At 41.1% G+C, this 13487-nt stretch overlaps 2 protein-coding genes across 2 annotated transcripts; both read left to right on the top strand.

Moving 5' to 3' along the window:
- The first annotated feature begins 190 nt into the window (after window positions 1–190).
- On the top strand, window positions 191–4874 carry PCDHB1 (protocadherin beta 1). Its single transcript, XM_006062679.4, has one exon. It carries the CDS (start codon window positions 492–494, stop codon window positions 2946–2948), a length of 2457 nt encoding a protein of 818 aa, XP_006062741.3. The 5' UTR covers window positions 191–491; the 3' UTR covers window positions 2949–4874.
- Window positions 4875–6965: 2091 nt separating this feature from the next.
- LOC123335065 (dnaJ homolog subfamily B member 1-like) lies at window positions 6966–7834 on the top strand. Its single transcript, XM_044947577.2, has one exon. The coding sequence runs from the start codon at window positions 7121–7123 to the stop codon at window positions 7832–7834; it is 714 nt and encodes a 237-aa protein (XP_044803512.2). The 5' UTR covers window positions 6966–7120.
- Window positions 7835–13487: the final 5653 nt, after the last annotated feature.

The following is a 13487-nucleotide window of genomic DNA, read 5'->3' as shown; positions in this document are numbered from 1 at the left end:
ATCTTTCTGCCTTTCCCTTGGTCTCCAGGCGCAGTGTGTGGGGTGTGCCCAGTACCTTAACACCTCGCTGTTCGCTGCAGCATCCCCAGCCGGCTGACAGATAGGATGACTTCAGCCTTAAGCTCGCTTAACGAGTATCCTCATTGGCTTCTCCATTCCCAAGGGCTTTTTTTTTTTTTTCCCCCTGAAAGGGAAATGAAAGATGAGTTTGCTGTTGCTTTGGCAACAAATTTCAACCTCTACCTAATTTTCCAGAATGAGAACATATCTATTAATACATTCGATAGACTGGGGACTGGGGAGTTGAGTCGCTCAACGTAATTTTTCTTCCAAGTTCAAAACAGCTCACCCAGTTCGGTTAGCCTTTGGAGGTGCTGCGGTTAGAGGCTAGCAAAGCCGAGGGCAGCTGTTACCGGAACCTGTTGGCAGAGAAGTTTAAAGTGTACCCGCAACAGGTGGCAGCTGCTGCTGAGTGCGCTTCTGAGAAAGGAATGGCGACTGCATGCAGAAAACTCCTGCAAAGCAGGCAAGTGGAAACTCTTCTCCTTTTTCTGTGCTTATCTGTGGGGGGTGCAGCAACCATTCGCTATTCGGTGGCAGAGGAGATGGAGAGCGGTTCATTTGTAGCTAATGTGGCTAAGGACCTGGGGCTGGAGGTAGGGAAGCTGGCTGTGCGCGGGGCACGGCTCGTTTCCGAGGGCAATAAACTGCATTTCCGGCTCCACCGCAAAACAGGGGATCTGTTCGTGAAGGAGAAACTGGATCGGGAGTCACTCTGTGGCAAAGCCGACCCATGCGTTCTGCACTTTGAAGTAGTCCTGGTGGAGCCACTGCAGTCCTTTCGCGTGGAGGTCAGGGTATTTGATATCAATGACAATGCCCCGGTTTTCCTAAACAAGGAGCCTCTTTTAAGGATTCCGGAGAGCACCCCCCTGGGTTCACGGTTTCCTCTGCAGAGCGCCCAGGATCTGGACGTCGGCCTCAACGGTCTCCAAAACTACACCCTAAGCGCCAATGCGTATTTCCACCTGCACACCCGCTTCCGCAGCAACGGGCCCAAATATGCCGAACTAGTGCTGGATAAATCCCTGGATAGAGAGGAGCAGCCGGAAGTCAACATGACAATCACAGCTGTGGACGGAGGGTCTCCACCCAAGTCTGGCACCGCCCACATCCGGGTGGAGGTTCTGGATGTCAATGATCACGTGCCCCAATTCTCTCGACTGGTGTACCGCGCTCAGGTACCGGAAAATAGCGCCAACGGTTCCCTGGTGGCTACGGTGACTGCTACAGACCTGGACGAGGGCTCCAACAAAGAGATAACTTACTCTTTAGCTCAAAACCCAGAAGTAATTCTCCAGACATTTCAGATTCACTCTGAAACTGGAGAGGTTCGACTAAGAGGGCCCCTAGATTTTGAAGCGATTGAAACATACGACATTGACATTCAAGCTACCGATGGAGGAGGCCTCTCTGCCCACAGCAAAGTCCTGGTGGAAGTGGTGGATGTTAATGACAATCCTCCTGAAGTTACAGTCTCCTCTGTATCCAGCCCTCTCCCTGAGGACTCTCCACTACAGACTGTCGTGGCCCTTTTCTCTATCCGAGACCGGGACATTCGAGTGGGAGGAAAAATCACCTGCTTCGTCAAAGAAGACTTTCCCTTTGCAGTCAAACCTACATTCCGGAACTCCTACTCACTGGTCACTGACAGAGGCTTGGATCGGGAGGCGGTCTCTGGCTATAATATCACCCTTGTTGCCATAGATACTGGACCACCCACTCTGTCCTCGGAGACTGTGATAGAGGTGCTAATATCAGACATTAATGACAACCCCCCAGTATTTCAAGAAGATTCCTACATCTTGACTGTTAGAGAAAACAACAGCCCTGCAGTTTTTATTGGCAAAGTCCTTGCTGAGGATCTAGATTTGGGTGAGAATGCCAAAGTAACGTATTCCCTGTTGCCTCCAAAAAGTGGAGATCTATCAGTCTTTGCTTACATCTCCATAAATTCAGACAATGGGAAACTCTATGCACTGAGAACGATGGATTATGAGGCCATTCAACATTTTCAGTTTGTGGTAAAGGCAACTGATGGGGGCTTCCTGTCACTGAGTAGCCAGGTTACTGTCAGAGTGGTTGTCCTGGATGACAATGATAACCGTCCAATGATCCTGTACCCATTGCAAAATGGCACTTTGCCCTGCAATGACCTGGTGCCCAGGTCGGCAGAGGCAGGCTACCTGGTGACCAAGGTGGTGGCAGTGGATGGTGACTCGGGTCAGAATTCTTGGCTTTCATATCATCTATTTAAAGCCACTGACCTTGGGTTATTCTCTGTTCAGCAACAAAATGGGGAAATCCGTACATTGCGGCAGGTATCTGAGAGAGATCCCATGATGCAGAAACTGGTCATCCTTGTTCAGGATCATGGCCAACCAGCTCTTTCTACGACCGCCTCACTTAACATTCTCCTGGTAGATGGCTTTTCTGAGCCCTATCTGCAGTTTCGGGATACATTTAAGCATCCTACAACGGTAAATCCATCCACTAAATATTTAGTCATTTCTCTGGCTGTGCTTTCCTTTCTCTTTCTCCTCTCTGTCACAGTGATCTTCATTATACATATCTGCCAGAAGATTAAACACAGAGAAAAGTTCACAATTCAAGAGCATTTCTATGATGACTGCAATTTCTCTAACAACCTGGTACAAGGAGGAGCCAGTGGACCAGTATTGCAGCCTTGTCCCTATGAGATGTGCTCAGCCACTGGCACTAGCAATAGTGAGTTCCGGTTTCTTAAGCGCTTTATGCCCAACTTCCCTTTCCCCCACGGAAATGGAGAGGCAAAAACAGAGGCCAGTTCCAGATTACCACCAGATTCTGATAGGAACAGGCCTAGGGGGTCAGAGGGCCATGCCCAAGTATCTGATGACTATATGTAACCATTACCCATGTCTCCTGTGGAAGTTCACTAGTTCTGGCTCTGGAAACACTTAGTTCCATAGAGATACTGTGTTATTTTGCCTTTAAGTTATTTTCTATTAGAAAGTTACACATGCTTAGGGGAAGAGAACTAGCTTCTAGTTTTGATGTATCAGAAAGCAGTCAGGTTGAGAAGTAGAAATATAGTTTATCATTATTCAGAAATTTCTAGATTTTTGTCCCTTGATGAGTAGAGATCATTTCTGAATCAATGTCTTATACCACCATTCACAATCATGCAAATGTCTGGTGAATGGTGGTCCTCAATAGATAACTAGATGGGAGGAAGGATAAAGAAGAAGAAAAAGGATTTGCCTTATTTGCAAATATAAAGACAGATATAAGGCTAAAGAGATTCAGTTCAGGAATGTTTGCTAAAATTAAGTTAGATTTCTTAATGGTTGTTGGGGAGCCTTAGGCAAGTCTTACGTCTCTTTATGAATGTCGAGAATGAAAAGTGGATGAGAAAAAAAACAGACTACAAGTAGATCTACAGAAGATATTAAAGGAAAAAGAATTCATTAATACCAATTAAGTGGCCTTAAAAAAAGAAAGATTTTCACCTATTTTCAGAGTTGATCTTAAGCCATTTTTCCCTCTGAGCATGCTGATGTGATGACATACATGGAGACTAAGAAAAAGGTAGTTCCTAGAATATCATTCATAAAATGGAGTAGGGAATCAAATTCAATCTATAAGCTATTTTAAGTTCTCTCATTCTAAACTTAAAAAACTGAAATTGAAATATTAACATTTCAAGGATACAATTACCAATTGTGCCTTAACTGTTTAAGAGTTTGCTTTAATGAGTCTTTAGTTATGTACCTTATTTTACATAATGTGTAAACGCAGACCCACAAAGGGTATGTTACACACACACAAGCACAATATTTGTACCTGGTATTCCAAGGGTAGAGCAATACCTCTAGTTTGGGCAAATAGCTTCAATTACCTATTTAACTTTGAAATGCGTATAAATCTACATTTCTACTGGAAATTTCGAGTTACAACAAAAGTTTTTTAAAAGGATTTAAATTCCTTATGAGATAATTTTAGACTCATAAAACTGCAAGAATAGTATAGAGTTATCATATACTCTTCACCTGGCTTCCCATATAACCATAGCACAGTCAACAAAATTAAGAAATTAACATTGGTACAATTCTATAAACTAAACTACAAATGTTATTCAGATTTTACCCTACTGTCCTTTTTCTTTTAAAGGATCCAATATAGGATCTCACAATGAATTTAGTTTCTACCATTCACCATCGTCCCTTAACCTTTTGTCTTTCATGACCTTGAGACTTTTGAAGAGTAATGGTCAGTTATTGTAAAATGTCTCTCGATTTCTTCCAGTTACATTGAGGTATAATTGACATAGCACTGTTTAAGGTATACAGCATATGATTACCACAACAAGCTTATTGTTAACAAGTATGTCCCTCAACTTGACATTGTCTTTGTTTTCTCATAATTAGATTGTTCTGCATTACTGGGAAGAATATTACAGAAATGATACTGTGACCTTCTCAATCCATCATATCAGGGGGTACATGATGTCAAAATGTCTTATCTGGTAATGTTAATATTTTTTTTTACTGTGGTAGAATATTGACCATTTTTAAGTATATAGTTCAGTAGTGTTAAAGTGATATCAATCTTGAGCACTTGGTTAAGATAATATCTGTCAAGTTTATTTACTATAATGTTACTATTTTTCCTCTTGTAATTAATATGGGGAGAGATACTTAGAAACTACAATGCAAATATAATGTTTCTGCTTTAACTTTTGCCCACTAATTTTAGTATCCATTACTGGCTGTTTCCTGTGGCAATTAATAACTGTGGCAGTGAATGGTGAATTTCTGATTCCTTTTACACTAATTAACTGAAATTCTTTAAAGAATGCTTGTCACTTCTCCTACATTTATATTTTACTCATTTCTTTATATATGGATTCATGGACATTTACTATATTATTTGGACTATAACCCAATGTTACCATTTTATGAGCAAACTCTTATCTGGGATGAAGAGCAGATTTTTAAGCCTGGAATTATCCATACAGAGCACAATTTATTCAAAATGAGTATTTCTTTGTAATACTATGTTACATTATCTTAAAGCAAGCATAAAAATCTTTTAACTTGTTTATGTTTATAATGTTTTAACTCTAAATGAAAATTACATTAACTTGATCTTAAATTTCCATTAGTTATATAATTAATAAATATTGACTACGCAAATTTAAAATTAGACATTTATATATTTATAAGCTAAGTATAATAAAGATGTCATTTAAATATAGATTTACATGCTGAAATTAAAATGGAATTGATCTCTTTGGCTTTATTTAATTCTACCAAAGATAAATATATATATTGCTTTCTCTGTGTCAGTGCTTTTTGTTGTTTTATATTTAAAGATAAATATGTCTCATTCTCAAAAGCAAAATTTATCCTTATAATTCTCATATATAAAGGTTTATTTTCTACAGAGTTGAATATCAAAGTACATGATTAACCACACATCCTCTTCAGCCTAAAATTTGACCTCATTTCCAAATCTATATAACTTTTTATAATATTATTGAAATATCTGTTGTGTTTATAGAACACTGAAACATAATATTAAAAAGTAAAAGTAACAAGTGTTTTGTTTCAACTGGTGAAGCAAATGTTTTTATGTACCATGCTTTTCTCTAAACAGAGATAATAGATAAAATTTTAAATGCAAACACTAGAAATGAAGCAAACATAGCCACTACAGAAAGATTCCTGAAGTTATTCATTGTACTATATTTCAGACCTATGGAAGCTGGAATACAAAGACTACATGCTAAACCTTATAGCTAACAGGCTCAATGAAATCAATTGTACTATTTTTGGATAAGTACTATTTTGTACTATGTTAGATCAGAAGCCCAAGTCACTATTATAAGACCTGATTCTAGACCATGGCTGGGTGGTCTAGGGATAAATATTGGTGGGGAGAGAAAGGATAGAGAATATACTTTTTAAAACATACTACTCATAATGCAGTTTTTAAAAAGGATACTTATAAAGATGATTTCAGGACTACACCCACAAAATAGATAATTAGTTATGGGAGAAACAAACCATGAGGCTGAAATAAAACTAGATTATATATATATACACACACATATATATAAACGATTAGAAATTTTAGAAATAAAACATTAAGTCATGCAATAAAACCTCAGTAGATGGTATAAAATTTAGTATGGGAGTTACTGAAGAACAAATTAGTAAATTTGTATATAACTAAGGGATTCATCAATAACAGAACAAAAAGTAACAAACCACCCAAAACTTAATTGGGGGAGGGATATAGGCCTACCTCTTGAATATGTAAGCATCAAAAAATCTTGGGCCCAAGTTTTAAGCCAGCCACAGAATACACAGAACATAGATTGAAAAAAACCCTAGTATAGGCTCAGTTGATGACACAAAAGAAGAAAATGGAGGGAAAGAAAGAGAAAAGATAGTATTGACTCTGGTTCTTGCCAAGATGGCAAATTAGCATGAGCTGCAGAAATCCTATTTCAAGATCGCAGGTCAAACCATCACTAACCTCTCAACAAAGAAATCCCAAGACCAATTGGTTTAATGGATGAATTCCAAACATTTCAAGAATAATTATTAATCCTTCTTAAACTCTTTCAAAAAACAGAGAACATTTCCAAACTTACTTTATGAGGCCAACATCACGCTGATACCAAAGCCAGACAAAGACACAAGAAAACTGCAAGTCAATATCCCTGGATGAATATAGATACAAATATCCTCAATGAAATACTAGCAGACCAAATTTAATAGCATATTAAAATATACAACATGACCAAATGGAATTTCTCGCTGGGTTGCAAAGATGCTTCAACATATGCAAATGAATGTGATATAGTACCTAAACAGAAAGAAGAACAAAATCACAAGATCATCCTGATAAGATCGAGGAGGACTACAATGTGCTCAGTGACCCATGAAAGCACGAAATCTTCAACTGCTAAGGGGTGGAAGGCCTGTAGGGCGGTGGCCCCAGCGGCAGGAGCAGAAGCAGTATTAATGGTACCTCCTTCAGCTACACATTCCACGGAGACCCTCATGCCATGTTTGCTGAGTTCTTCGGTGGCCAGAATCCCTTTGACACCTTTTTTGGGCAGCATAATGGGGAGGAAGGCATGGACATCGATAACCTGTTCTCCGGCTTCCCTATGAGCATGGGTGGCTTCATCAACATGAACTTTAGCTGCTCTTGTCCTGCCCATGAGCCCACCCAAAAGAAACAAGATCCCTCTGTCACCCATGACCTTAGGGTCTCACTTGAAGAGGTCTATAGCAGCTGTAACGAGAAGATGAAAATCTCTCATACGTGGCTGAACCCCGACAGAAAGAGCATCCACAATGAAGACAAAATCTTGACCATGGAAGTGAAGCAAGGGTGGAAAGAAGGGACCAAAATCACCTTCCCCAAGGAAGGAGACCAGACTTCCAACAACATTTCAGCCGATATCGTCTTTGTCTTAAAGGACAAACCACACAATATCTTTGAGAGAGATGGCTCTGATGTCATCAGGATCAGCCTTTGGGAGGCTCTGTGTAGCTGTACAGTCAATGTCCTCACTATGGACATCAGGACCATACCCATTGTGTTCAAAGATGTCATCAGGCTTGGCATGCAGCGAAAAGTTCCCAGAGAAGCCCACCCTCTCCTCAAAGTGCCCAAGAAACATGGGGACCTCATTATTGAGTGTGAAGTGATCTTTCCAGAAAGGATTCCCCAGATGCCAAGAACCATTCTCAAGCAGGTTCTTCCATTATAGTCAACCCGAGTTGACCAAGGACTGACCAGGGACTGTTCCAGAGCTCAAGGATTTCTGGACCAGTCCACCAGCTGTGGACCTGAGGAGGGCTCAGGGATGGCTTTTGTACTACTGAATGTTTTCCAGAGGATATATTACAGTCTTTCAAAAAAAAAAATCACATGATCATCCTAAGAGATGCAGACAAAGTATTTGACAAAATTTAACACCCTTTCAGGATAAAAGCTCTCAACAAATTAGGCATATATAAGGAACTCTCCTCAGAACAATGAAGGCCATATAGTAAAAGCCCAAAACTAACATCATACAAAATGATGAAAGTTGAAAGGTTTTATTCTAAGATCTAGAATAAGGCAAAGATAAAGATGTCCACTCTCACCACTTCTATTCAATATAGTACTGGGAGTCCTAGCCAAGACCATTAGGTAAGAAAAAGAAATTAAAAAAAATTCAAATCAGATAGAAAAAAGTAAAATTATTTGCAGATGGCATGATCTTATGCACAGAAAACCCTACAGAAAATCTTATGCACAGAAAACCCCACAGAAAAACACAGAGACTCCACATTAAAAAACTGTTAGAACAAGTGAAATCAGTAAAGTTGCAGGATACAAAACCAGAGTACAAAAATCAGTTGCATTTCTATGCACTAACAACAAAGTATCCAAACAAGAAATGAAGAAAACAATACATTACATTAGTAGAAAAAATAATAAAATACTTAGAAGTAAACTAACAAGGAGGTGAAAGACTTGACACTGGAAAACTATAAAGCATAACTGGAAAAAAAACACAAATGGAAAAGATCTTGTGTTTATGTATAGGAAAATTAACATTGTTAAAATGTCTATTCTACCTAGAGCAATCTACAGATTTAGTATAGATCTATCAAAATCCTAATGGCATTTTTTTTTCAGAAATAAATGCTAAAATTAACAGAACCACAAAAGACCCCAGATAGCCAAAGCAATTTTTAAGCAAGAAAAATAAAGCTGGAGGCATCACATTTCCTTATTTCAAAATACAGTTCAAAGTCACAGTAATAGAAACAATATGGCACTGGTATAAAAACAGATGAATTAACCAACCAAACAAAATAGAGAGCCCAGAAATAGAACTACTCATATATGGTCAGTTGATCTTTGACAAGTGTGCCAAGAATACTCAGTGGGGAAAGGACAGTGTCTTCAATAAATGGTGTAGGAAAACTGGATATCCACATGCAAAACAATGATATTGGGACCTTATACCATTAAAAAAATTACCTCAAAATGGGTAAAGATGTAAATGTAAGAACTGAACAAGAACTCCTAGAAGAAAACCTAGAGAAAAGCTTCTTGACATTGGCCTTGACAATTTCTTGGACATAATACCAAAAGCAGAGGCAGTTTGGGGACTTGAATCATAAACAGTTCACTACATTGATAAAACTTTCCCTAAATGATAGGAGTGGCTCACTGTGATTTATGCTGAAAACCTTTCCTTTTTAGAGCCAGGTAGAGGGCTCTACTAGGGCCCAGTAAAACACCCTAGTCTCTGAGTTTGGCACCCCACTCCAGTACTCTGGCCTGGAAAATCCCATGGATGGAAGAGCCTGGTAGGCTGCAGTCCATGGGGTCGCTAAGAGTTGGACACAACTGAGCGACTTCACTTTGACTTTTCACTTTCATGCATTGGAGAAGGAAATGGCAACCCACTCCAGTGTTCTTGCCTGGAGAATCCCAGGGACGGTGGAGCCTGTTGGGCTGCCAGTCTATGGGGTCGCACAGAGTCGGACATGACTGAAGCAGCTTAGCAGCAACAGCAGCAGCAGCAGCAGAGAGCATTTTCCACTTGTTGTCATAGTTCATCACTTGGAGGAATCAAATGTGACCTGTGTAACTCCACAGGGAGAGAATTTTTAGACACTTGTGTCTGCTTTCCTCCAGACTTCACCCATGTTCTTTTACCCTTTGATTTAGCTTTGTACTTTTTTGTTCTAATATCTCTTGTTATTGTTTAGTCGCTAAGTCATGTCCAACTTTTTTGTGACCCCATGGACTGTAGCCCACTAAGGCTCCTCTGTCCATGGGATTTCCCAGGCAAGAATATTGGAATGGGTTGCCATTTCCTTCTCCAAGGGATCTTCCCCAGGAATCGAACCCTTGTCTCCAGCATTGGCAGGCAAATTCTTTACTGCTGAGCCATCAGGGAAGGTCCTGTGTGACTCCTCCTAGCAAATCAAAGCTGGGGGTGGTCTGGTGGATGCCTGATGTACCCCTCAACTCATTTTATGATACTAAAACTTGTCTAGAAAAAAAGAAAAGCTATTTCCCAATATCATTATCAACAGATACAAAAATTCTAAATAAAATATTGGCAAAACCAATCCCAATTTCTTGGTCACTCTACCACCTCCTACTGACTCTCTCCCTCCACCATTCCCAACCACCCTTTTTTTAAATTGATTGATGGAATGCCTGAACTGAGAAAATAGCAATGATTAAACATTCGACACCAGGTTTCTCTGGTGGTTCAGTAAGGAGTTCACCTACTAATGCAGGAGATACGGGTTTGATCCCTGGTCCAGGAGGATCCCACATGCCACAGAGCAGCTGACCCCGTGTGCCACAACTATTGAGCCTGTGCTGTAGAGCCCAGGAGTCATAATTACTGAGCCCATGTGTCACAATTACTGTGGCCTGCACGCCCTAGAGCCCATGCTCTGCAACAAGACATCACAATGAGAAGCCCATGCAACACAACTAGAGAGCAGCCCTTGCTTGAAGCAACTAGAGAAAAGCCCATGCAGCAACAAAGACCCAGTGTAGCCAAAAATAAAATATAATGTAAAAAATTAGACTATAAGATTTCAACTTATAGTCAAAGATGGAATAAACATATTTTCCCCTATATTTCTTGATGAGTACAACTAAAAACCTTTCAAACTCTATATCAAACAAACAAGGAAAATCCAAAACAGAAGAGAGAAGAGGGCAGACCAGCTATGAACTGGAACAACAACACAGACATGAGTTTCTTACTTTCTCCCCACCATGTATCTCACACTTGGAGTTTAAGATGCTAGCAGTCCAGAAATGTCAATCAGTTCAGTTCAGTTCAGTTGCTCAGTCGTGTCCGACTCTGCGACCCCATGAACCACAGCACGCCAGGCCTCCCTGTCTATCACCGACTCCCGGCGTTCACCCAAACCCATGTCCATTGAGTCGGTGATGCCATCCAACCATCTCATCCTCTGTCGTCCCCTTCTCTTCTGCCCTCAGTCTTTGCAAGCATCAGGGTCTTTTCAAATGAGTCAGCTCTTCGCATCAGGTGCCCAAAGTATTGGAGTTGCAGCTTCAGCATCAGTCCTACCAATGAACACCCAGGACTGATCTCCTTTAGGATGGACTGGTTGGAGCTCCTTGCAGTCCAAGGGACTCTCAAGAGTCTTCTCCAACACCACAGTTCAAAAGCATCAATTCTTCAGCGCTCAGCTGTCTTCACAGTCCAACTCTCACATCCATACATGACCACTGGAAAAACTATAGCCTTGACTAGATGGACCTTTGTTGACAAAGTAATGTCTCTGCTTTTTAATATGCTAACTAGGTTGGTCATAACTTTCCTTCCAAGGAGTAAGCGTCTTTTAATTTCATGGCTGCAGTCACCATCTGCGTTGATTTTGGAGCCCAGAAAAATAAAGTCAGACACAGACAAAAAAAATACCCTCAAAAAATGAACACACACACACTACTCCCTGTCTAATGAATCAGCAAAAGGGAGGCCTAGCAAAACAAAACTTTTAGAAAATAATTACTCTGGACAAACATGATAGAAAAAAGTATGTAGCTCCCCTACTGCCCATGCAAGCGAAGCTGAGTGGAAAGATTTGTTTTTCACACACTTGTGTAACAAGCCTCCCCTGCCTGCCATGGAGAAAGTGTGGGAAGCTGGAACTCCCACCCACCCATAGTAATGAGGAGCCCACCTCTTCAGATGTCAACAGAGGCCAAGTGGGGAACCTGGACTTCCACCACTCCATGGCAGTAATGAGTCAGCTTTCTCTCTTCCTCTACCAGAGAAGTGTCAGGGAAAGCCAGTTAATACAGAAAGTTTAAATTAAATCTAGAGTCTCAGAATATAGTAAGGGCAGAATTATACTCTTCTCAAATGCTTACAGAACTTATACCAAAACAGACTATATCCTGGGTCATAAAACAAACCTGAACAAATTTAAAATAATTAAAATGATACAGAAGTTGCTCTGCTACATAATGGATACAAATTAGAAATAAATAATAGGATAAGAAGAAAAATTCCAGGACAGCTGCAAACTAGCAAACATCTTAGTAATTTATAGGTCAAGGAATAAGTCTCAAGGGAAGCCTTAAAATGCACTGAATTGAATGAAAATAACAGCATATCAGAACTGTGGAAAACAGCTAGAACTGTGCTAAAAAGGAAATTTATAATACTAAATTCATATATCTGGATAGAGGAAAAGTCTCAAATGAAAAAACCAAGGAAGACTGGCCAAGATGGCAGGGTAGAAAGACCGTGAGCTCACCTCCTCTCACAGGCACACCAAAATCACAACTATCTCCAGAACAACCAATCGATGAAAAAGACTGGAATCTATCAAAAAGATTTTCTACAACTAAAGACATAAAGAAGGAACCACAACAAGATGAGTAAGAGGGGTAGACTTGCGATACAGTCAATGCCATACTCCTGGGTGAGTGGCCCACAAACTGAAGAACAGTTACATTGCAGAGGTTCTCTCAAAGGAGTGAGAGATCTCAGCCCCATGTCTTGGCTCCCCAGCCTATGGGGCCTGTAGCAGGAAGATGAACATTTGGCTTTGAAGGCCAGGAGTCCTTACATTTAGGGAGTCCCAGAGAGCTGGGGAAATAGAGATTTCCCTCTTAAAGTGTTAATCACTCAGTCTTGTCCAACTGTTTGTAACCCCATGGGCTGTATAGCCCACCACGCTCCTCTATCCATGGGATTTCCCAGGCAAGAATACTGGAGTGGGTTGCCATTTCCTTCTCCAGGGGATCTTCCTGGCCCAGGGATCTAACGCGAGTCTCCTGCATTGCTGGAAGATTTTTTTTTACTGTCTGAGCTACCAGAGATGAAGCCTCTTCCCTCTTAAAGGGTACACTCAAAATCTCATATGCTCTAGTACCCAGGGCAGAAGTGGTAATTTGAGAGGAGCCTGGGTTAGACCCGCCTGCTGATCATGGAGAGTCTCTTGGAGAGACCAGAGGCAACTACAGTTCACCCTGGGGACACAGACACTGGCAGAAGCCATTCAGGGAGCTCCATCTACCACGAGGACACAGGTGCTGGCAAGCATCATCGTGGAATTCTCCCTTTAGCTCTTGCACTTGCACCAAGACCTGCTCCCCTTCTCCAACAGCAGATAGTGCCAGTGTTGGGATGGCTCAGGCCAAGAAACCACCTGGGTGGAGACACAGCCACACCCATCAGCAGACAGGCTGCCTTAAGACCCCCTGCACCACAGTCACCTCTGCACGTGGCCCTGTCCACCAAGGGCCCAGCACTCAATTCTAACCACCAGCCAGCAGGCAACAGTCCCAGAATCCCCTGGTCCCTGGTCCTGCGCTCCAGAGAGCCGGCTCTAGCCTCTAGACCAGTCTCACCGACC

The sequence above is a fragment of the Bubalus bubalis genome, chromosome 9 (genome assembly GCF_019923935.1).
Source record: "Bubalus bubalis isolate 160015118507 breed Murrah chromosome 9, NDDB_SH_1, whole genome shotgun sequence".
NCBI classification, from domain to species: domain Eukaryota; kingdom Metazoa; phylum Chordata; class Mammalia; order Artiodactyla; family Bovidae; genus Bubalus; species Bubalus bubalis.
The sequence above is the reverse complement of the archived record's forward strand: the minus strand, read 5'-3'. Positions and strand labels throughout refer to the sequence as shown.

Excerpts from the sequence above, each read along its gene's own strand:
- PCDHB1 (XM_006062679.4), top strand. The coding sequence starts at position 492 with ATGGCGACTGCATGCAGAAAACTCCTGCAAAGCAGGCAAGTGGAAACT.
- LOC123335065 (XM_044947577.2), top strand. The coding sequence starts at position 7,121 with ATGTTTGCTGAGTTCTTCGGTGGCCAGAATCCCTTTGACACCTTTTTT.